Raw genomic sequence first — 23735 nt, forward strand, 5'->3', positions numbered from 1 at the left:
TTCCCTTTTAGCATTTTGTTTCCCCTCAAGCCTTATGCTTTTGCCTTCTCATTATACAGGCAATCTGTCCAGATAATTTTACCGGGAGTTACTCCCTGGTTTGATGAGGTCCTTAGTTCCAATTCCCTAATCAGAACAATAATATATTAACACCAAACAAATCACAGTCAGATCAAGACAGTGGATCAATTTTTATTGAGCCACGTAGTTTACAACATGAGGTAAAAGGAAAAAGTTCTCCTTGACCAGTATTTTACACAGCTGTAGGAAAGTATTTTAGACCAGGGATTCATAAGGGATTACATCTCTCAAAAGCTGGGACCAAGTAAACAAATTTTATTAACTCCTTGAATTTTCCAGTTGACTCTTCCTTTACAATAGTAACAAGTTCTAACTAGTTATGTAAGTTTCTTCAAGGCCAAGTTTTATCATTGTTGCTAATATCCTTAGAGCTGAAGCACTGCTATTTCAATCAATATCCACTAATTCCACTTCAAAAATGAGTTTTGCGTTTGGTGGAATTCTGTTGAAGAAGTCAAGGTACATTTGATAAGAAGTGCCTCTCCCCGACCCCCATAACCTTAGTGTAGGATAGGCTGACTAGATAGGCTCACTACATAAATTGAGCTTGGACTAGGATCCTCCTTGCCTAGATGCTTTACAAGTTTTCCTAAATTAGCCACCACTTAATGAAGACTATTAAGTACTCCAAAACAAAAGTAATGTCATTCTAGCTGGGGGAAAAATATATATATACACACAGTATTAAAGTTTTTATGAGGTAGTACATAATATTTACTGTGCATTTTAAGATGCTAAGTTCAAGGCCAGGTACGGTAGCTCACACCTGTAATCCCAGCACTTTAGGAGGCTGAGGCAGGTGGATCACCTGAGGTCAGGAGTTTGTGACCAGTCTGTCCAACACAGTGAAACCCTGTCTCTACTAAAAATACAAAAATTAGCCAGGTGTAGTGGTGCGCACCTGTAGTTCCAGCTACTAGGGAGGGTGAGGCAGGAGAATTGCTTGAGCCCGGGAGGCAGAGGTTGCAGCAAGCTGAGATCACGCTGCTACACTCCAGCCTGGGTGACAGAGCAAGACCCTGTCTCAAAAAAAAAAACCAAAACACAAAAACAAAAAATATGCTAACTTAAGAGTTATATAATTTATATGTGCATCAGATTAGTCTTGAGATGCTTCTTCACATGGGAGAGGGAGCTGCAGCTGACCATTTGATTTTTTTTCCCCCCCCGCACCGAGACAGAGCCTCACTCTTTCCCCCAGGCTGGAGTGCAGTGGCATGATCACGGCTCACTGCAACATCCGCTTCCCAGGTTCAAGTGATTCTCCTGCCTCAGCCTCCAGGGTAGCTGGGATTACAGGCCTGCACCACCACGCCTGGCTAATTTGTGTATTTTTAGTAGAGGTGGGGTTTCACCATGTTGGCCAGGCTGGTCTTGAACTCCTGACCTCAGGTGATCTGCCCTCCTTGGCCTCCCAAAGTGCTGGGATTACAGGCATTAGCCATGGCGCCCAGCCTGTTCATTTGATTTTGAGAAGCTAAGAGAGCTATTATATTCCCAAATATGTTTATCTGCTAAGACTACAGAAAGCTGCCTCCCAAAGGACAAGGACTTGTTTTTTCAAACTTAATCTGATGGGTCCAAGAGGAATGGAACCAACAAAAGCCATAAACTTACCTTCCCTCTTACCTATTGGATTGGTCTGGTCTTAATGGTCTGGAGTCATTCTTTATTTTTTTTTTAAATGTTCACAAACTGGACTTACCAGTGAGTACTGTCATTAGTAGTAATAATAAATGCTTACACTAACACTGTTGATTCTGTTGTCTCCTTCAGTTCACAACTGGTAATCTCCCACATCTATTCCATTTCTAAGCTTTGAATTTAATTGCCTGAAATTATACTGTACCATAAAATTACCATGAGCCATATTTGCATCATAGTTTGCTACAGTTTGTACTGGGCATGGTAACTTTTCTTAAACTCTTAAAAACATTAAGAATTGCTGTTTAAGCTTAAACTTCACAGTTAAGGTCTTGAAAGTTAAGAATTCGAATAAGAAAACAAAAATTCTAGCTGAGGTTTGAACTTTATACCAATAGAAAATACTATTGTCTATTGGAGGTACTGACACATAAGCATCTAAAGATGAGGAAGACCAGTCTGGACAGGATTCTTGATCCAGAAGTTTGCCTAGGCAGCATCTTTCACATCTTCAGGTGATCTAGAGGTTTTTTTTGTTTTGTTTTGTTTTGTTTTACTTTAATTATAAAGGGGAAAAAAGGATACTTGGCATCAGGCTGTCCTTTCTTTCCATAAGCCCATTCTGGTTCAATCTCCAGTCGAGCCTTTTCTCCTTTACTCATAGTCAAGAGAGCTTCATCCCACTAAAGGCAAGAACAAAATAAAAACTAATGGTATTTTGCAAAAAGCACATGTAATACCAGGACAGTCAAGACAAGATTGTATGTTAAAACAAACATAGAATCTATTACGATAGATTTCACTATATTCTAAGGTAATGTACTTCCGTGAGTCCCTAAATCTGTCTTCCATTTCTTCAATAGAAAAAAAAAGGGTATTTTAAGCAGGGCTTTTTTAATGTGAAAAGAACCTTTTGGGGCTCATACCTATAATCCCAGCACTTTGGGAGGCCGAGGTGGGCAGATCACTTGAGGTCAGGAGTTTGAGGCCAGCCTAGCTAACATAGTGAAACCCCATCTCTACTCAAAATAAACAAATTAGCTGGGTGCGGTGGTGGGTGCCTGTAATCCCAGCTACTCGGGAGGCTGAGGCAGGGGAATCACTTGAACCCAGGAGGTTGCAGTGAGCCAGGATTGAGCCACTGCACTCCAGTCTGGGCAACAGAGTGAGACTCCGTCTCAAACAAACAAACAAACAAAAAACAAAAAAAAAAACTTTTTGTAAACTGTAACATGCCATACATTATGAAAACCAGTTTGTTATTAGCACCATCATAAAAAAACCTGCAACACTTTTACATCACGGGACAAACTTGAGTTTATTTTTATTGGCATATACTGGCAAGTACTCACTGTAAAATTGTTTTAAGATTACCAAATTGTAATAGTGGAGTCATGTTGGCACGTAAAATATATATTTTTTTCTTTTTTTCTTTCGAGATGGAGTTTTGCTCTTGTTGCCCAGGTTGGAGTGCAATAGCATGATCTTGCCTCACTGCAGCCTCTGCCTCCCGGGTTTAACCGATTCTCCTGCCTCAGCCTCCCTAGTAGCTGGGATTACAGGCATGCCCAGCTAATTTTGGAAATACAATTTTTAAAATGTTACGGCACTAAGATCTTTTGCAAAAGGTAAAACTAACTTTTCAAAGAAACAATAAAAGGCTTCTGGGTTGGCCTCTCCGTATTTTCCAAATTTGGATCTTAAAGCTAGTTGCCACAAACAGTTAAATCCACATCACCACAGGGATAATATTCCTAACATTATACTCTGTATTGAAATGCAACAATCATATAAAGCTCAAGGGACAAAGTTAGGGTGGTCACATTTGGAAAATAAGAATATGGTAGACTAGCCGGGCAAGGTGGCTCGCGCCTGTAATCCCAGCACTTTGGGAGGCTGAAGCAGGTGATCACTTGAGGTCAGCACTCAAGACCAGCCTGACCAACATGCTGAAACCCCGTCTCTACTAGGAATACAAAATTAGGTGTGGTGGCGCATGCCTGGAATCCCAGCTATTCGAGAGGCTGAGGCAGGAGAATTGCTTGAACTCAGGAGACACAGGTTGCAGTAAGCCGAGATTGCACCATTGTACTCCAGCCTGGACAACAAGAGCAAAACTCCGTCTCAAAAAAAAAGAATACGGTGGACTAGAAGAAATTTACCAGTATGCAAATAAGTTACAGAAATAGAAGAATGGCCCAATTTGATAATATATTTGCTATCAACTTGATATGGGCAGGTAACAATTTTTTTTTTTGAGATGGCGTCTCGCTCTGTTGCCCAGGCTGGAGTGCAGTGGCGTGATCTCAGCTCACTACAACCTCCACCTCCCTGGTTCAAGCAATTCTCCTGCCTCAGCCTCCCAAGTAGCTGGGACTACAGGCAAGTGCCACCATGCCCAGATAATTTTTTGTATTTTTAGTAGAGACAGGGTTTCACAGTGTTAGCCAGGATGGTCTCGATCTCCTGACCTCGTGATCCACCCACCTCAGCCTCCCAAATTGCTGCAATTACAGGCATGAGCCACCACGCCCGGCCAGGGCAGGTAACAATTATGTTATGCTCAACTAAACCTTTAGTTTCAAGATGTTTTATATTCTGTATATGATTGTCTGAACCATATCTTAGGACCTACCGATAGTACAGAGAGTAATATATTGAAGGTTCCTATAACTGCATTTAAATAGGCATTTCAGTTATTGATGTCTGATGTTCTGAGAATAACAATTTAAAACAAACAATGGGCACAATGGGCAGGCCTTAGCATGAAAACCTGATTCATAGAAGGTGACAGTCTGCCCTGCTCTTTTATCTTCTTTTGTACAGTATAATGGTCAGTATGGGTCAAGCCTAACTTCCTCTTTTCTCAAAGTTTCTTTCTGTTATCTGTCACATTTAAGTGTAGGTTAAAGCATGCTCATGTTTGAACGACTTTCTGGTATTGCAGCCTATGTTGTATGAGGTGAAAAGGCTACAGAAACAAACTCTGCTTCTATGAGTACTTCAGTGGAACAGATATTTTACCTTTGCAAATTATATGTAAATGGTACAACAGTTATAAGACATTTTACAGGAACCTTAAAAACAAATTTAGAGGGCCAAACATTCTGACAAAGACTTACTTTATGAAGAAAAATAATAAAATGGGTACACATGGAAGGGACTAATATTTAAGCCCCTTCTGTATTAGGTACTTCAAGTTATGCTCATTTAATCTTCTAAAAACCTTGAGGTAGGCAGTACTGTCCTCATTTTATACATAGCGAAACTGAGACCCAGACAACTTGTGCAAGATCAGCTAACAATGATTATACCCAATCTGTCAGACTCCAAAGTCTGTTTTCTTTGTATTATATCCCCAAACCTAATTCTTCATAGCACCATACCAGAAGCAGCATATGCCAGAATATCTACTGATTCATCGGCATTCTTTACTTACTCCTCTGATAACTTTGCCTACTCCAACCTTAAAACTTAAAGGCTTGGCATTTTTCTTCTTCTTTGCACCTGTAAAACAGATTTTCCTTATCATTAATGATATACTCTAATTTATTATTAAGAAATTTCCATTGGAAATTATTAAATTCCAACGGAAAAATATAGTGGTTTGATTTCAGAATTACAATACTATGTATTTTAAAAGAAGGAAAAAATTACTAAGATCATCCATCCATCAATAAAATTCTGGCTGTAAAAATAATTACATTCTTAACAAAGGGTAGAGGGGTAGGACCTATACTTATATCACAAAACAGCATACTATCCTGCCTTTTCTATTCAAATACTAACGCCTTACTTTGGGACATTAACCAGGTTTAGACTGAGATTCCTTATCTTTTGCTTTCCAAAGAACAAGAGGTCTTTGGCTAGCCAATAATCAGTGAACTGAAGACCTCTTCCAAGTAGATCTCGGGGGAAAGTATGTCTGGATGAAAGTAGGTGACAGTCAGGAAAAGGGTACTGCTAACTACCCATCTGTCTGCCACCCAAGTATTTCGAATCTCTTTAAACCAAAAACATAAGATTCCATTTAGACTTACTTGTTTGAATATTAGTATCAAAAACAGTCCCATCTTGTAGTGTTCCTGTATACCAGCAGTGAACAACATCTCCCTTTTTGGGAAAGTTGGTTTTATCTCCCTTTTTCAAAACAGATTTAGTATATTTTGGTGGACCCTAAAAAAAAAAAACACACACACACAGAGTTATTAATTTGTGTCCTTTAAAAGAATGACAAACAATAGCCAACAATGACCAAAGTCAGTTTAAAGAGTTTGATGGATTTGGTAATAAATAAACAAACAAACAAAACCCTCAGTATCTAATTTCAAGGCTGTGATGTGACTATTAGTAACTTACATATCTATAATTTAATTTCAAATAACTTCCAGCTTCTTTGGAAGCCTAAATTCTTCTAATAAGACTCTGTCAATTATTCACCAAACCATAATATGATTTCAGTTATTTCCTAAAGTTAAAAAAAAATTACTATTTAATTCCTATGAAATCATAAGGCATTAAAATAAGGGATGGTGACTTCCCCCCGACAAAGATTTGAACTGTTTTAGCAGCAATAATTGACATTACTACGTGTTTTTATAATATCCAATTAGAACGAATACAGTGATATTGCCTCTGTCCCTGATTTGGAAAATAAATTCACACAATGGATGAAATTACCTAAAGAAATTGCTATAACAGGCATATTTCCTAGAACAAAGGAGGATTATCAGGGTCTTCCACAAAAAAGGTTACATATTAATCTAATCAATAGCAATTCATATATGAGAGGAAAGCAGACAGAGGAACTGTCAAGAATCTTAGGGAGTTAATTAAAAAAAAAAAAAGTGTACCAAATTTAAAAGTATCCTCCTTACCTAAATCTATTTGGTTTCTGAATTCAGACCAAATTCAGAGGGATGTGCATTATCCAAATCTGTATTTGGTTTCTAAATTTCATAAAATAAATAACAAAGGTGTGCTTGGATATCCAATAATTCAAATCTATTAGTTCCTGAGTTTGAAAAGCAGGAGAAAGTGTTTTCTTTATTCCTGACCTATTTCTTTTTTTTTTTTTGAGATGGAGTCTCACTCTGTCGCCAGGCTGGAGTGCAGTGCCGTGATCTCGGCTCACTGCAACAACCTCTGCCTCCTGGGTTCAAGTGATTCTCCTGCCTCAGTCTCCCGAGTAGCTGGGACTACAGGCGCCTGCCACCACGCCCAGCTCATTTTTTGTATTTTTAGTAGAGACAGGGTTTCACCATGTTGGCCAGGATGGTCTCGAACTCCAGACCTCGTGATCTGTCCGCCTCGGCCTCCCAAAATGTTGGGGTTGCAAGTGTGAGCCACCGCACCTGGCCTATTCCTGATCTATTTCTAATTGGTCAAGTTATGCAAATTTTTATTCACTTTCATTTCCCTAGCTGAAGGTTTTATCCTTTTCCAAAACTTGTAAGTAAAAATATCTGTGCTGGGTGCGGTGGCTCACACCTGTAATCTCAGCACTTTGGGAGGCCAAGGTGGGTGAGTCACTTGAGGTCAGGAGTTTGAGATCAGCCTGGCCAACATGGTAAAACCCCATCTCTATTAAAAATACAAAAATTAGGTGGGTGTGGTGGCGTGTGCCTGTAATCCCAGCTACTCAGGAGGCAGAGTCAGGAGAATCACTTGAATCCAGGAGGCGGAGGTTGCAGTGAGCCAAGATGGCACCACTGGGCGACAGCAAGGCTCCATCTAAAAAAAAAAAAAAAAAAAATAGTCTGATGTCCTTGCAAACAGTCTACCTCTTGGACAAAACATTCTCTCCCTGACCAAACCCTAGCTAGGGTCCTCTGAGCCCTCTTCTTCACAAGCCTTCAACCTTGGACTACAAAGATCTGAACAAACACAAGTTTCAAATAGCTCAAGGCCTTATTCCTAGGAGGACCTGATCCCTCCTAAGAAAACTTAAGGCTGCCAAAAAAAATTTACTGTTTGTTCCAGCCAATGCCTCAAGATGAAGATAGGACCCCTGTCTCTGTCTCTGTGGGAGCCTAATTTTGATAAGCGCCAGTTCGCAAACTTAGATGGGTTTCATGTGGACCAACCCCCACTCCCTACTTTTTGTAATTTTTCACTTCCCTAACTCTGCTTAAATCCCTTCCTACTCCCTCATTCTTTTTTTTTTTTTTTTTTCAGACGGAGTCTCACTGTGTCGCCTAGGCTGGAGTGCAGTGGCATGATCTCGGCTCACTGCAAGCTCTGCCTCCCGGGTTCACGCCATTCTGCCGCCTCAGCCTCCCAGAGTAGCTGGGAGTACAGGCGCCCACCACCACGCCCGGCTAATTTTTGTTTGTATTTTTAGTAGAGACGGGGTTTCACCGTGTTAGCCAGGATGGTCTCCATCTCCTGACCTCGTGATCTGCCCGCCTCGGCCTCCCAAAGTGCTGGGATTACAAGTGTGAGCCACCAGGCCCAGCCCTCTCATTCTTTTAAAAGGCCCAGTTACCTCTCCACAAATCAGACTGGAGTTTAGCTCTTTCCTCTACTGTCAGTAGGCTGAATAAAATCTGTTTCCACCACTTTAATGTCCAATTGTGTTTATCTCTGACACCTTGAGTCAGTCCTCTACTCAACTGCTAGAGAGATATTAACAATTACTGCTTATAGTTTTGTGTCCAAAGGCCTAAACCACGCAGGATCTTAATCTATCCCTCCCTGAAGTTCCAGAATTCTATCAGCCTTTGAACTCTTGTCTCTTCTATGACCTCAGTAGAGCAGGTGCACACAGCATAGAAATCTTTCAATTAGCCGGGTGCAGTGACTCACACCTGTAAACCCAGCACTTTGGGAGGCCCAGAAGAGTTGATCACCTGAGGTCAGGAGTTGGAGACCAACCTGGCCAACATGGCAAAACCCTTGTCTCTACTAAAAATAGAAAAATTCGCTGGACATGGTGGCAGGCGCCTGAAATCCCAGCTATTTAGGGGGCTGAAGCAGGAGAATCGCTTGAATCCAGGAGGCAGAGGTTGCAGTGAGCCAAAATTGTGCCACTGAATTCCAGCCTGGGTGACAAGAGTAAAACTCTGTCTTAAAAAAAAATATATATTTCTCTCTATATATATTTTTCCTTTTTTAAGAGACAGGGTTTCAGTGTTGCTGAGGCTGGAGTGATCATACCACTGTAAAATACTGAGATATTTTACACTGGCGTGATCACGGCTCACTTATAGGCTCAAGCAATCCACCTGCCTCAGCCTCCCAAAGTGCTGGATTACAGGCGGGAGCCACTGTGCCTGCTTAATAATATTTCAAAAGTATAAAAATATTACTGTCTGTAAGGGAGCAATGAAAAGGAGAATGGCATGAAATAAGGCTAGAAAAATACGTAGGACATGTTAGAATCTGGGTTTTTATCTTTAGGACATTAGCCAATTTAGAGTTTTAAACAGAGAAGTTACAGAATCAGATCTGTGTTTATTTTATTTATTTATTTCTGAGACCGAGTCTCACTCTGTTGCCCAGGCTGGAGTGCAGTGGAGTGATCTAGGCTCACTGCAACCTCTGTTTCCCGAGTTCAAGCAATTCTCCTGCCTCAGCCTCCCGAGCAGCTGGGACTACAGGCATGAGCCACCACACTCGGCTAATTTTTGTATTTTTAGTACAGATGGGGTTTCACATGTTGGCCAGGCTGGCCTTGAATTCCTGACCTCAGGTGATCTGCCTGCTTCAGCCTCCCAAAGTGTTGGGATTACAGGCGTGAGCACCCAGCCAGATTTGTGTTTTAAATAGATCACTGTGACTGAAATATAAAGAATGACTTGGGAAGCAAAAGTAGAAGTGGAGAGACTTGTTAGGAAAAAAGTTATTATAGTAGTTTAGGTTTGGACCAGGGTGCTAACAGTGAGGATGACAAAACATGAATGGCTTTGGGATATATTTTGGAGGCAGAATCACCAGAAGTTGGTAATGACTACATATGAAGCAGTTATCAAAGATGAAGTTATCAAATTTTTCATTTGAGTACTTTTATACTGACTTCTAATTGCTAAGTGTAAGTTTCTGTCGTAACTTATATTTTCTTTCCTGTACAATATTCATTCATACCATGAAAATTTTCCTCAACGCTATTTAATATATAATAGACAATAAATATATTGACAATGACTGATTTAAAGTCCCATAAGAGCTATTAGACAAGTCTTTATATTAAAATATTAAAATAAAGGTAGAAATAAATAATACAAATGTGCTTAGGAATATATGCAGTTGTGTATGTATATAGCAAAGTCTCACATGGTAAAAATTCCAGAGGAAGCAATGAGCCCAGGAGCTGGGTCTTAAAGGGAACACAGAAGTGACAAATAGGGATAGTAAAAGGACACTCTAAGGAAGAAATAAAATATGGAGGTAGGAAAGGGCATGATTTAGTAGACAATGAGCAGACATTTGTGGTCAAAGAAAGAAATTTTTTTTTTTTTTGAGACAAGGTCTTACTCTGCTACCTAGGCAGTGCAGTAGCACAATCTTGTCTCACTACAATCTCTGGCTCCCAGGCTCAAAGGATCCTCCCTGCTCAGCCTCCTGAGTAGTTGGGACTACAGGCACACACCACCATGCCTGGCTACTTTTTTGGTAGAGACAGGTTTCGCCATGTTGCCCAGGCTGGTCTTGAACTCCTGGGCTCAAGGGATCCACCTTCCTTGGCCTCCCAAAGTGCTGGGATAATAGGCGTGAGCCACTGCACCTGGCCAAGAACATGTCTATACAGGCCGGGCACAGTGGCTCACGCCTGTAATCCCAGCACTTTGGGAGGCTGAGGTGGGTGGATCACGAGAACAGGAGTTCGAGAATAGCCTGACCAACATGGTGAAACCCCGTCTCTACTAAAAATACAAAAATTAACCAGGCGTCGTGGCGTGCACCTGTAATCCCAGCTACTCAGGAGGCTAAGGCAGAACTGCTTGAACCCGGGAGGCGGAGGTTGCAGTGAGCCGAGATCACACCACTGCATTCCAGCCTAGGCAACAGAGTGAGACTCCGTCTCAAAAAAAAAAAAAAAAAGAATACGTCTATAGAAACATGGAATATGGAGCTTAGCAGCGGCCACATTTTGGAAAGTTTTGAATGCCAAGAATAAGAAATTTGGATATATATTGAAGACCAGTGATGACCAATAAAAATGGGAGTCACGAATGTAATTTTAAGTTGTCTAATAGCTGTACTTAAAAATGTAAAAATAAAGAGATGAAGTATGTCTATGCCAGGCAGTGGTATGCCTGTAGTCCCAGTTATTCTGAGTATTCTGAGGCAGGAGGATCACTGGAGCCCAAGAGTTTGAGTCCAGCCTGGGCAACACAGCATGACCCTGTCTTTTTTTTTTGAGACTGAGTCTCCCTCTATTGCTCAGGCTGGAGTGCAGTGGCACAATCTCGGCTCACTGCAACCTCTGCCTCCTGGGTTCAAGTGATTCTCCTGCCTCAGTCTCCCAAGTGGCTGGAATTACAGGTGCACGCCACCATGCCCATCTAATTTTTGTATTTTTAGTAGAGACGGGGTTTCACCATGTTGGTCTCAAACTCCTGACCTCAAGTGATCTGCCCCTCTTGGCCTCCCAAAGTACTGGGATTACAGGCACCAGCCACTGTACCTGACTGACCCTGTCTTTTTTTTTTTTTGAGACAGTTTCACTCTTGTTGCCCAGGCTGGAGTACAATGGCACAATCTCGGCTCACTGCAACCTCCGCCTCCAGGGTTCAGGCGATTCTCCCACCTCAGCCTCCCGAGTAGCTGGGATTACAGGTGTGTACCACCACATCTGGCTAATTTTTTGTATTTTTAGTAGAGACAGGGTTTAACCATGTTGGCCAGACTGGTCTCGAACTCCCAACCTCAGGTGATCCGCCTGCCTCGGCCTCCCAAAGTGCTGGGATTACAGGCATGAGCCACCATGCCCGGCCTCCCAACCGACCCTGTCTTAAAAAAATAAAATAAAAAATTTTTAAATGAAAAATTTTCTTAAACTAAAACATCCCAAATACCATCATTTCAATAAGTAATCAATATAAAAAATACTGAGATATTTTACATTCTTTTTAAAAAAAGAAACGTCTAAATTACACCTTTGAAACTGAGTATATATTTTACTCTTAAAGCACATTTCAGTTCAAAGTAGCTAAAGCACTCTGTAGCCACATATTGTTAGTAACTACCATACTGAACAGGGCAATTCTAGACAACACTCAATTACTGAAGATTTTTCAGCACGGTGTGGTTTGCAAAATATTGTTTTAGAAATCTTATTAGAATACCCATTTTGTTGCTGACTGGATAAAGAAAGAGAAGGGAGGCAAGAAATGAACAACGTTTTTAACATTCCGGGTATGAGGCCTTGCTTCGAATGCTTGAAAATGGAAAAGGAATGAACGTTTAAAATAAGAGGAAGATGTTTGAGAGCGTTAGTCCCGAAGGAGACATGAGAAAGATAAAGGGACGCAAAGATTCAGAGAAATTTTAAGCTTAGAAGAAGGGAATGGCAATGGCTAGACATTCACATTTTGGCAATACAGAACACAGGAGCATATAATGAGAAGGGAGGCCAGGGGCACTGGCTCACGCCTGTAATCCCAACACTTTGGAAGGTCTAGGTGGGCAGATAACTTGAGGTCAGGAGTTCAAGACCAGCCCAGCCAACATGGAGAAACCTCATCTCTATTAAAAATACAAAAATCAGCTGGGCGTGGTGGCGCCTGCCTGGTGTCCCAGCTACTGGGGAGGCTGAGGCAGGAGAATCACTTGAACCCAGGAGGTGGAGGTTGCTGTGAACCGAGATGGCACCACTGCACTCCAGCCTGGGCGACAGAGTGAGACTTTGTCTCAAAGACAAAAACAAAAACAAAAAAAGAGAAAGGAGTAAGAAGGGACTGAGAATTTGTGAGAAAATGTCAAATACTTTATGTGAGCAATGAGCAACGTGATGGAGAATTGGGCAAAGGATAGTATAAATGTTGTTGAGTAGCAATGAAACTAGAAAACATGCTTGGCTAATATTAAGCATGAATTTATACCAGGCTCAATAAAAGGTTTTGTGTTTATAATGCCTGCTCTCCAGTCCCAAAGCATGAAGACAGAGAGTAGACAACGAGGGTTAGCAAGGAAATGGACAAGAGGCTTTTGAATGTAGGACGCTAGGAAAACAGTCACAGTACATAATTGGGCTCAAGCTGGCCAGTTAAACGAAGAGGTTTTAAATAAAATGATAGAGTTTAGGACCCTCATAAGCTCTCTCTAGATTGTCTCTAGCTCTTATCAACTTACCTTTTAATTTATTTGTAACTTCTTTTCTTAACTCCTTAATGAAATATTATCTGTCTCCTAAAACCATCCTCATTCTAATTTCCTGGAGGGTAAACTATGTTGCCAGTTGCTTCTGAAACCCTTCAATAATAATTGCTCCATTTACCTTAGTAGCTACTCAACAGATATAACATTTATCAAATATTAATTGTGATAAACTTTAAAATTGCTTTGTGTGCACATATACCTATGAACATTAATTTGTGCTTTTTAGCCAATAGGAAAAGATCATGCAAAATTAACTGGCTTTAATCAAATAAACATCTGTAATTGTATAACTGAACTTACACTTTCCACAAATACCCAAAAGCTACACTGTCATCAATAGCCTCACCTCTTTACAAGAACTAAATATAGATTATTATCACTGATACTAACACTGCTGGCAATGAGTGAGCTTAGATAGTAAGTTATTATCAGAAATGACAAGATTATAATCAATTCAGCTCTGCTAAGTCAGTTCTTAGTAGCTGATCTTAGCTCTACTAAGGCTGTCAATTTGCAGGAATGAATTAATCTGGTTCTTCAAACCTTTGTACCAAAATATAAAACCTAAGTTGGGAAAACTGAGACAGATGAACCCACATCCTGCAGCCAAGCCTGGATTATTTCTATTGCCAGGGACACCATGTACATTAGAAAAAGCTAAAAATAATCAAAAGAAAATGTATTTCACTTAGTCCAACTTGGCTATAGAATCAAGGCCTTAAAATAGCTTTGAAAGCTCAGAAGGTCTGGACAGATGTGGAGGCAATATTAAATACAATATCAGAAGTGTTTCACAGAATAGGCTAATAACTGTAAAGCACTAGTTCTTAGGATTATTTCGGTCCCAGTACACCTAAGGGAAATGGCACGCTCCATTAAGTGTTTGGCTCATTGAAAGTAGTCGTATTCAACCACCCTTCACCATGAGAAGTTAGTGCAAATAATAAAGAAATAAATACAATTTCTAGAATCCACATGATAAAATAAAAAAATAATTATATACAGACCTCATCCAGGGTCTCTTCAGACTTGGTTTCTTTGGGTTTATCTTCATTAAGCTTCACATTTTTTACTTGCTCAGACACTTTACTTATACTTTCAGTACCCTTAAAACGCTGTAAGGAAAATGTTGTAACATCATACCCAGGACAGGCTAAAACCAAGGAGCAACTTCAAGATTTTCAGACTGTCAATTAAATGAACATCTGCATAATAAATATAGGTTGTATAACACAATTGTGAATAAATAGTCTAAGGAAACGAAGAGCAAAGAAAGAATTTTGTTCATAATTTATTTTTAAACAATAAATTATTACCCTCAAACCAGCTTACAATATAAATTCTGAAATGAGAACCATGACCTTAGAAAGGCCAACTCATACCCAGAGATATAAACACTATTCAAATAACTCCTAAATAAAGATTTCTTTCCTGTGGAAGATATTCATTTCATAGTAAACAAATATGGGAGAATGTCTTAAAATGTATTCTTGTAAAGCTCAGCCTAAATCTAAACCAGACTTTAAATTCATTAGTGAAATGGAAACTTATTTTCAATATAACATTTAACATATATAATAAAACAACAACAAAATACATTTAATATACACCATATGCTAAAGTAATATGGTAATACCACTGACCTAATGAACTTATAACTTCAGTGGACTTAAGAATTTGTTGTCTCAATTTAAGCTACAAAATCCAGACCCTTTGAAAATACTGAAACATTCTGCCATACTGCAGATTAGCCTTGCTAGATTTGACAGCTAGTCCACTTATGATAATAGTTCAGAAAAATTACAGGTGGAAAAGCTCCAACACATTCAACAAATAAATGCATTTTAAACATCTTTTTTGGAAATAAAATTTCAAAAGTGATGTTCTGCTAACAGAATCTAACAATACTCACCTTAGTTTCAAAAAGATGGTTATAGGCTGTAACCAAGTGGTCCTTGTTAGCTGTCTTGGCCACATTTTTAATGTTTCCTAATAATTTATGTTCTGCAAGAAACTATAAGGAAAAAAGCTGGGTAATCAAGATAACTTCTCCCGAGTAAGAAGTGTCTAAAATTAGAAAACGATCCTTTTATGTTAGCAGTTGTGTTTTCAATAGTACTAGTATTGAAGAAGAAATAAACCCTATAGTTTATACTCTACTTTGTTCAAAAAAAGTAAGAGATTTTTAAAAAATTCGGTATTTACAAGAATCAGTGACAAGACTGCAACTGTAGCGTTATGTACTGAACACAGTGGTTCATCCTAACCTTTTTCCTGTCAACACTCACGAAAAATAACATTTATACAGCAAGCACACTGTGGTGACTTGAGTCAGCTGCTCACTGCAGGAGGATACTTGGGTGCAGCCCTTGAGAGCCTCCAGCCAGGCTGGGCATAGCTATCCTGAGGCATTTGTAACCCATTCTTAGTAGACTAGGAAGAGTCACTGTTACACAAGCATGTAACATACATATGTTGAGATTGCTATGCTTAACATTATATATATAATTGCTAAGTATATGGGCTGTGGAGTCATATTATCTAGGTTAAAATCCTAGCTGTGTGGGCCGGGCGCGGTGGCTCATGCCTGTAATCTCAGCATTTTGGGAGGCTGAGGCAGGCAGATCACCTGAAGTCAGGAGTTTGAGACCAGCCTGGCCAACGTGACAAAACCCCATCTCTACTGAAAATACAAAATTTAGCTGGCCATGGTGGCACATGCCTGTAGTCCCAGCTCGGGAGGCTGAAGCAGGAGAATTGCTTGAACCTGGGAGGTGGAGGTTGCAGTGAGCCGAGATCGCACCACTGCACTCCAGCCTAGGTGACAGAGCAAGACTCTGTCTCAAAAAAAAAAAAAAAAAAAAAATCCTAGCTGTCTGACACTAGACAGGGGACTAAGCTTGTCTAAAGACTCAGCCTCCATATCTATAGTGGAAGATTAATAACAGCGTCTACGTCAAAGAGTTGATATAAGGATAAAAGCAAAAATCCATTTAATGCATTTAGCACAGAGCCTGTCACACAGTAAGAACTTAATAAATATTGGGATTATGATTAATACTGTATTTAATAACTCAAGGTAACAGCGGAATTCCTTTTCTCTCAAATATAAAACTGCTAAGATGGCAGATGGACACTTAAATACTACTGCTGAAATAGCAAGTCATAATATATCTTTATCTGAAAATCATGTAATTGTGAGGATTTCCATAACTTCTTTGTTTCCTTATTTTATTCTGCTTCTTTTCTGCCTTGCGGTCCTTGCTTAATTCCTAATTTTTTACCTTCTCAAAGTTGTCCTTTGGCATCTTCTAAGCTTTTGATAAAGCAGTTAACATTATTAGCAGTTAACAGCTAACACTATCACTATTCTATTTTTTTCTTTTGCTTTTTCTTTCAAAGATATGTTCTAAATAACAGCTGATGGGGAAAGGAGACAAAGTTGATTAAACGTAAGTAATCAGTTACCTTTAGCATGCTGGTGGTTTCTTGTTAAAGATTCCAGAAAATACCCAAAGCATAAAAGCATAAACATCTCTTTGATATCTTATGATTAATAAAATAATTATTGTCAAGTATAGGTCTAAGTGTTAATAATCACTGGAGATTATTATTATTATTTGAGACAGAGTCTAGCTCTGTCGCCTAGGCTGGAGTGCAGTGGCCCAATCTCGGCCCACTGCAATCTCCCCCTCTTGGGTTGAAACGATTCTCCTGCCTCAGCCTTCCGAACAGCTGGGATTAGAGGCGCCCGCCACCAGGCCCAGCTAATTTTTTTTGTATTTTTAGTAGAAATGAGGTTTCGCCACGTTGGCCAGGCTGGTCCTGAATGCCAGGCCTCAAGTGATTTGCCCGCTTTGGCCTCCGAAAGTGCTAGGATTACAGGAATGAGCCACCACGCCCGGCCGAGACTATGCATTTAAAAGATTAATATGTTATAAAAACATTTTGATAATGCAAGTCTGTTGAAATTGTTCCACGTGGTCCAGTTTTACATACGATTCTACATGGCATGATTTGTTTCATAAGAATATGATGGATGAAGTACATGACTGAGGTATTATTAAATGTTGATGTCTATTCTATTGTTTCAGATGAAATACGAATTGGCTTAAGAGAAAATAGTTCCATTAAAATGGGGTAAGATCCCCGACGCATGTTCTTTCTTTTTCACCCTTGTACCTCCAAACACTGAGAATAGTTCTTGTTACAGATGTTGTATTAATATCTGCTAAATTAATCTAAGATGCGGATGCCAGGATAATAATTAAGGAAGAAGGCACTGGAAGTTGGAGAGTTCTTGTATCTCCGTCATGACGCCCGCCCAAAATGAAAATAAAATATAAGCTTCTCAAAATAACCCAGAAACAGTGGCTCACGCCTGTAATCCCAGCACTTTGGGAGGCCGAGGCGGGCGGATCACGAGGTCAGGATATCGAGACCATCCTGACTAACATGGTGAAACCCCGTCTCTATTAAAAATACAAAAAATTAACCTGGCGTGGTGGCACGCGCCTGTAGTCCTAGCTACTCGGGAGGCAGAGGCAGGAGAATCTTTTGAACCCGGGAGGCGGAGGTTGCAGTGAGCCAAGATCGCGCCACTGCACTCCAGCCTGGGCAACAGAGAGAGACTGCGTCTCAAACAAACAAACAAAAAAACCCAGAAACAATTTTTCTAAATGAAAAGTTTAGAATTTTTAAAATTGTATAGAAAACACAAGCAGGCTGCCGCTTGTAAGAGAATGCTGCGTGCACAACCATTTCAGCAATTTAACAGATGCATGAATGAACTTATTTTCCAAAGGAAAAACAAGTGTGACAAAAATATAGACGGATGGTTAAGATGGAGACTATGCTGACAAATGGAGAGCATACAGTATAAAGCATTCCAAATAAATTTCTTTGTCTGTTTTTAACAATGACAGACCACTGCACAAGAGAAATGTGCATGTAGCTCCCTTAAAGTATAAAGGTGAAAAGGTCATTTAAAGGGTCGATATGTTAAATCAAAACTTAAACCCCAACCTACGGATTTTTTAAAAAATCACACTCATTAATGTTCAGTATTTAGTAAACTGTTGAGAAAAGCAAGTTGGATACACCGTTCCCACAGAAATCTTCACATCCCTTCCCATTTCCCTAGTAGCCGGCGCCCCGCTCCCAGGAGTCTCATCCACACCACTATTCCTCGGCCTCCCCGCCCCAGCCCCCAATATCTTCGGGTTCCTATTTTTCTGGCCTCCACCCCCACTCAAGGATCCCAATGAGGTTCTAACTCTACAATTGCAGCCTGTGTGCCCCAAGAAATAAAGCTGCTCCCCTGCCCCAGTAGAGAACGCCCGAGAGGCGGCAGCGAGGCTCCAAAGCACACGCTGGGCCGCTCCGGCCTTCCAGGCCACCGGCCGCGGGAAGACGAGGGCGGGGGCACAGAGGAATACGGAATGTATGGGCATCTCCAGGGGGGTGAGGCGTCCCTCAGCCGCACCAGCCCGGCCGCCCCTACGCCTCCGGTACCGAATCTGAACCGTGTTCCTGCAGAAACTTGATAATATCCTTCTTGGGCAGCTGTTCACTGCGCAGCTGCTCCACGGTCCACGCCCGCTGTGGAACGGCCGCCGCCATCTTCCCCCGCTGCCTCCGCTTTACTGAGCCAGCCCGCCGCAGTTCGGCATCGCCCCGCCCTAGGGGGCGGGGCGTGGCCACTCACGGAGGTCGAGGGGCGGGCCTCTGCTCTAGCAGTCGGGATTGGGGCCTGTCTTTGAGTGACGTCAAGGCTGTGCTATGAGGGCTTCTTTGTTGAGTCCGGGTTAAAAAACCTACCGCGGTCGACTGAGTAGAAGAGCGCTAGAGATCTTCGATTCTGAATTAGACCCCTTGTGAAGCGACCTCTGATGGTAGCGACATTTATCAACCATTACCCACATTTAAGGCAGCTGTGCCTTTAAAGTCCGGTCTATAACCTGTTAAAAGAAAACAGCATTCAGGCTCCTTATCTCGTTTTATCTAGTTCTAGCCTAAAAATTCACACCTGAAGTGCTTCAGTCTTTGTCGATCCGAAAACCCATATCCCACCATTTCCCTTTTAAAGATCACACAACCGAAACTTAAATACAAACTGCCCATCCCCTTCCCCCCATACAAATACGAGAAAGTTTATCCAAAACGAAGTTCAGAAACTTGAACAAATAAAACAATTTATAAAGAAGCCGCACTCAGGATGCCACTTGCTGATGAGAATGACATTATTAATGCTCGTACTCTGTGATGTATATTTTTTTCTCAGTACACGAGGAAACAAATTTACAGAGGTTACTCAAAGTCAGGTTTAGAGAGAAGTCAAAAATTGTTTGAGATAGAAATCTTCGTTAGAGTGGAATAATTGCACACCGACGTTCATTATAATGCTCTTATCTATAATACAGATTTAATAGTTGAACATCAGGACTCCTTACTTAAAAAAATCTAGGCTGACTCTGGGCATGTTGCCTATGAGTTAGCTCTGCTCTGCAAGGAGCATTAAAAAAAAAATGTGACGAATAGCTGGACCAGACCACGTTCACTTCCCTTTAAACAATGAAAATGTTAAAATAATGGGTTGCCACTCCTAGCACGGTGAAAAAAAGACTTGGCATTTTGTTTTCTCAGCCCAGATAGAGATATAAGACAAATTATTCCATCTACACATTTTTGCTTTTCACCTTATATTCTGATTTAAAAGTACAAGGAATGAGGCACGTTAGACGCTCAATAACATTAAGTTCCTAAATTGATGGGTATTCCATTGTCCCCGGGTATATAATATTTTACAATAAATCTCTATTATAACATTTTAAGTGATTTATCACGTTAGAAATGACGCCCAGCCATCTAATCATTGGAAACGGAACTTAAATTTAGAGTTTGTTAAAACAAAACACCGGAACCGCACCGGGGTTTATTTAGAGTAACGCCTTAATAATGCGCATGCGTCTCCGGGAGGGCTGCGAAGGTTTCCGGGAAGCCAGCCAATCATATTCCCAACGGAAACTCAGAGGCGGCATTTTCAACTGGATAAACTGGCCTTAGTCCCGCCTTCTCGTTCCAGAGTTTAGTCCGAAGGAAACCGATGGGATTCGGAACCGTAGCGGTTGAGCTGCTGCTGCTACGGATATCTGACCGAAGCCTTCGGTGGTTGTCGGCCTAATGAGCGGACGACAAAGAACGCTTTTTCAGACGTGGGGCTCAAGTATCTCCCGATCATCTGGGACTCCGGGTTGCAGCTCCGGAACTGAGCGACCTCAGAGCCCTGGCAGCTCCAAGGCGCCTTTGCCAGCAGCAGCGGAGGCTCAGCTGGAGTCGGACGATGATGTGTTGCTTGTCGCGGCGTACGAGGCTGAGCGGCAGTTGTGTCTAGAGGATGGCGGGTTCTGCACTTCCGCGGGCGCCCTGTGGATTTACCCTACTAATTGCCCAGTGCGGGACTACCAGCTGCACATCTCCCGGGCTGCTCTGTTTTGCAATACGCTGGTGTGTCTGCCTACCGGACTGGGAAAGACCTTTATTGCCGCCGTGGTCATGTACAATTTCTACCGCTGGTTCCCTTCAGGAAAGGTGGTCTTCATGGCCCCAACGAAACCCTTGGTGACACAGCAGATCGAGGCTTGCTACCAGGTGATGGGTATCCCGCAGTCCCACATGGCCGAAATGACAGGTATCTTAGACGACTAATTTTGAAGTAAGAGCTGGGAATTCGTGACCCATGTGGAATAGTTCCCAAGCTACAATATGTGCGTCTTACGCCCTCCCTCTTAAAACATTCTCTACTTGTAGCAAGTCCAAAACTGATGAATAGGGTTGCTTTATTCAATCTTCAGAGAATATCTGCAGCTTGTCATAGTATTTTGAAGCTATTATGTGCGTATCCCCCGTGGGTAACTGAACATGATGTTTCCTGGCATTCTTCCTGAAAAAGATTTCTCAGTTGAAGAATTTGCCTCTCTTCAAATATGCCATTTTGTAGGAATTTTCTAAAGACAATTTGGTTGTAGTCCTAGATAAGTGCCAGCTTTGATATTTGGACCACACCAGAACTTTAAAATGTAGCATTCCGATGAATTGTCAAATTGTTTTTCTCTTAATATTACCAAAGCATGTTTGCATTCTGAAAAAGCCAGACTATTTATATTTTATAGATAACAGTCTGAAGTTTAGAATGTAGAATGTCACTTTTATTTTCAGGGTCTACACAAGCTTTCACCAGGAAGGAAATATGGTGCAGTAAGAGAGTGCTTTTTCTTACACCTCAGGTCATGGTAAATGACCTTTCTAGAGGAGCTTGTCCCGCTGCTGAAATAAAGTGTTTAGTTATTGATGAAGCTCATAAAGCTCTCGGAAACTATGCTTATTGCCAGGTAATAATTTTGTTAAACGTTATTTTGTATTGTAACTATACTGTTAAAGAGAATTTTGGCGAATAGTTACTAGTGATGGAAGTTATTGACAATATTATTATAAAAAGCCTTTACGTCTATTGTCTCAGAACAGATGGTGATAAAGAATATCTGTACTTTCTGTCATCCATTCAAATCAGTGTCTCCACTGCCTTTTGCTGTTATTGTTGTTTTCTTTTTCTTTTTTTCTTTTTTAAGACTAACCAGATAATTAGTGTCAGATGTAGATCATGAGAGCCTAGTCATGGTTGGGACAGTGATCTAAAATAGGGTATGAAAGGAGTTTTGAAATTAATAAAGATTGGTAGTGGATATGCGATGTCTTTTCTTGGCGGCTAGGTAGAATAATGACATAATGTATGCCACATACCTAACACAGTGCCTTCCAGTTGAGTACTCCAGGAATATAAAATAAGATGAAGTAGTGGGATGTGGTTGCAAACATCATTCGTATCTTTGCACTGAATGAAATTGACTTTCTGTTTCCTTCTTCTCCTAAGGGGGACTTTGCCTCTTTTACTTAAGGGCCAGGTCATTAATATTTTATGCTTAACAGTTTGAAAGCCTTTGTAGGCCATAGGGGATAAAGGTGGTGGGGACTCATTAAAAAATGTTTAGCTGGGATAACACTTAAGATTTGAAAGAGATTAGAGAGAAGAAGGCTAAAGACAGAGTATCTAATGAGGGGTAGAAGGGATGTAGGATGACTTCCAGATTTCTGACTTGGAAAACTGTGAAGATTGTGAGTTTTGGGTGGAGAGCAGGTTTAGGGGGAATGTGGAAAGATGATATAGATGTGTTGAGTTTAAGGTGTCTATGAGGAATTCAGCTGTAGATATTCATTAGGCGATACTTGATAGAAGTATGAATCTTGCTGGAGAGTTCTGAGGTAGAGATACAGATTTGGAAATTATAAACATATAGATGGTAGTTAAAACTATAGTAGTTGGTGATGATAGGAGGAGATTATAGAGCAAGAATAAAAGAGGGAAAAGATAGGGAAAGTTAATTTCATTTAGGGCAAAGACATGAATTTCACTGCAAGTTTTTGAATTTGTATAGTCATTTCTTTGGGGACTGTAAACATTATTGTATCATATCTCTGTATTAGGGAAAATTGCCATCTTTTTTAATAGTTGATCTTCCTAATTATATTCAGGAAATGAATATATTTTTCCACTTATTTATATCATTCCAAATTAAATTAATACATAGCGTGTTAAAAATTTCCATCTGAGAGGGGCATTTAAAAAATTTTAGCTTGAGGCCAGGAGTTTGAGATTAGCCTGGGCAACATAGTGAGACGCTGTGTCTACAAAAATGAAATGAAATAATAAAACATTTAAAAATTTTTTTAAATTCAAACTGTATGGAATACGTTTTGAAGATTTAGCTGGTAATTATTTTATTTTCAAAACATTTCTAGGCATTAGATGATTTTTTTTTAACAGCTAGGCTTTATGAATATAATAAAACATGCATTGACTTCATTAATAACCAGACAGCCCTAACAGCTTACACTACATTGAATATTCCAGATATACATTCCAATAGGTACACCTGCTCCATGAAGCACATACCACCATTTCCTCTTCTACAAAATGCTTGAGAATTCTTCCTGAAAAGAAGTAATGTATTTGGCTTACTTTTCATATGTAATAGTTATGGAAGGCATATTGATACATGTGCCATATAACAACAAAATGATTTCACTCAAAACTGCCTCACAGTCTGAAAGAACGCTTTGAATTTTGGCTATCATACAAAACATTTTTAAAAGCATCAATCCAGTAAGCAATCTTTTTGTCTTCCTTACTGCACTCATGACTTTTCAAAAATCCTTCTATTATATGTAAGGACCATCACTTCTAGCATTAAGCTAAACTGAAAATGGTCACTAGGGATATTTTGTCTTGCATCAGTTTTTAATTATAATTTTACTTGTTTCTGGAGAATAATAAGTACAATGTTATGTCTTCATATGCAGTCTGTACCATATTTTTAAAAGCTCGATAAATATTTTTTCAGTATTAATCAAGATTCAGTGTTAGTCTCATTGGATTTGTTTTTGTCTTGGGTTGAAATTGGAGTGATTTTTGGATAATCTGGTTTTATTGTTTAATCCTGTGTTTAATATGGGAACTATGGTATACTGAGAGCTGTTCCTGCAAATCAGTCTACTTGGAAGTGCATTTTCCTCTGTATTGGGGCTTCACATGAAGTGGTATATGGGAATCTGGCAAATTATCAGTATTAATC

General features: G+C 40.3%; 2 protein-coding genes across 4 annotated transcripts in view; one reads left to right on the forward strand and one right to left on the reverse strand.

Moving 5' to 3' along the window:
* Window positions 1–172: 172 nt before the first annotated feature.
* Window positions 173–20347, reverse strand: FKBP3 (FKBP prolyl isomerase 3). Its single transcript, XM_054449170.2, has 8 exons — window positions 19976–20347; window positions 18562–19007; window positions 14960–15061; window positions 14055–14162; window positions 5766–5901; window positions 5165–5232; window positions 2311–2408; window positions 173–523 (listed from the first exon to the last, which is right to left on the reverse strand). Exons 2-8 carry the CDS (start codon window positions 18667–18669, stop codon window positions 469–471), a joined length of 675 nt encoding a protein of 224 aa, XP_054305145.1. The 5' UTR covers window positions 18670–19007; window positions 19976–20347; the 3' UTR covers window positions 173–468.
* Window positions 20137–23735, forward strand: part of FANCM (FA complementation group M) — a 64617-nt gene continuing 61018 nt past the window's right edge. For all 3 annotated transcript variants that reach the window (XM_054449157.2, XM_054449160.2, XM_054449159.2), the window contains exons 1-2: window positions 20137–20737; window positions 21265–21437. In XM_054449157.2, the coding sequence (XP_054305132.2) occupies window positions 20230–20737; window positions 21265–21437 (681 nt within the window). In that variant the 5' untranslated portion in view covers window positions 20137–20229. The remainder of the gene's footprint in view (window positions 20738–21264; window positions 21438–23735) is intronic.

The sequence above is a fragment of the Pongo pygmaeus genome, chromosome 15 (genome assembly GCF_028885625.2).
Source record: "Pongo pygmaeus isolate AG05252 chromosome 15, NHGRI_mPonPyg2-v2.0_pri, whole genome shotgun sequence".
In the NCBI taxonomy this organism is placed as follows: domain Eukaryota; kingdom Metazoa; phylum Chordata; class Mammalia; order Primates; family Hominidae; genus Pongo; species Pongo pygmaeus.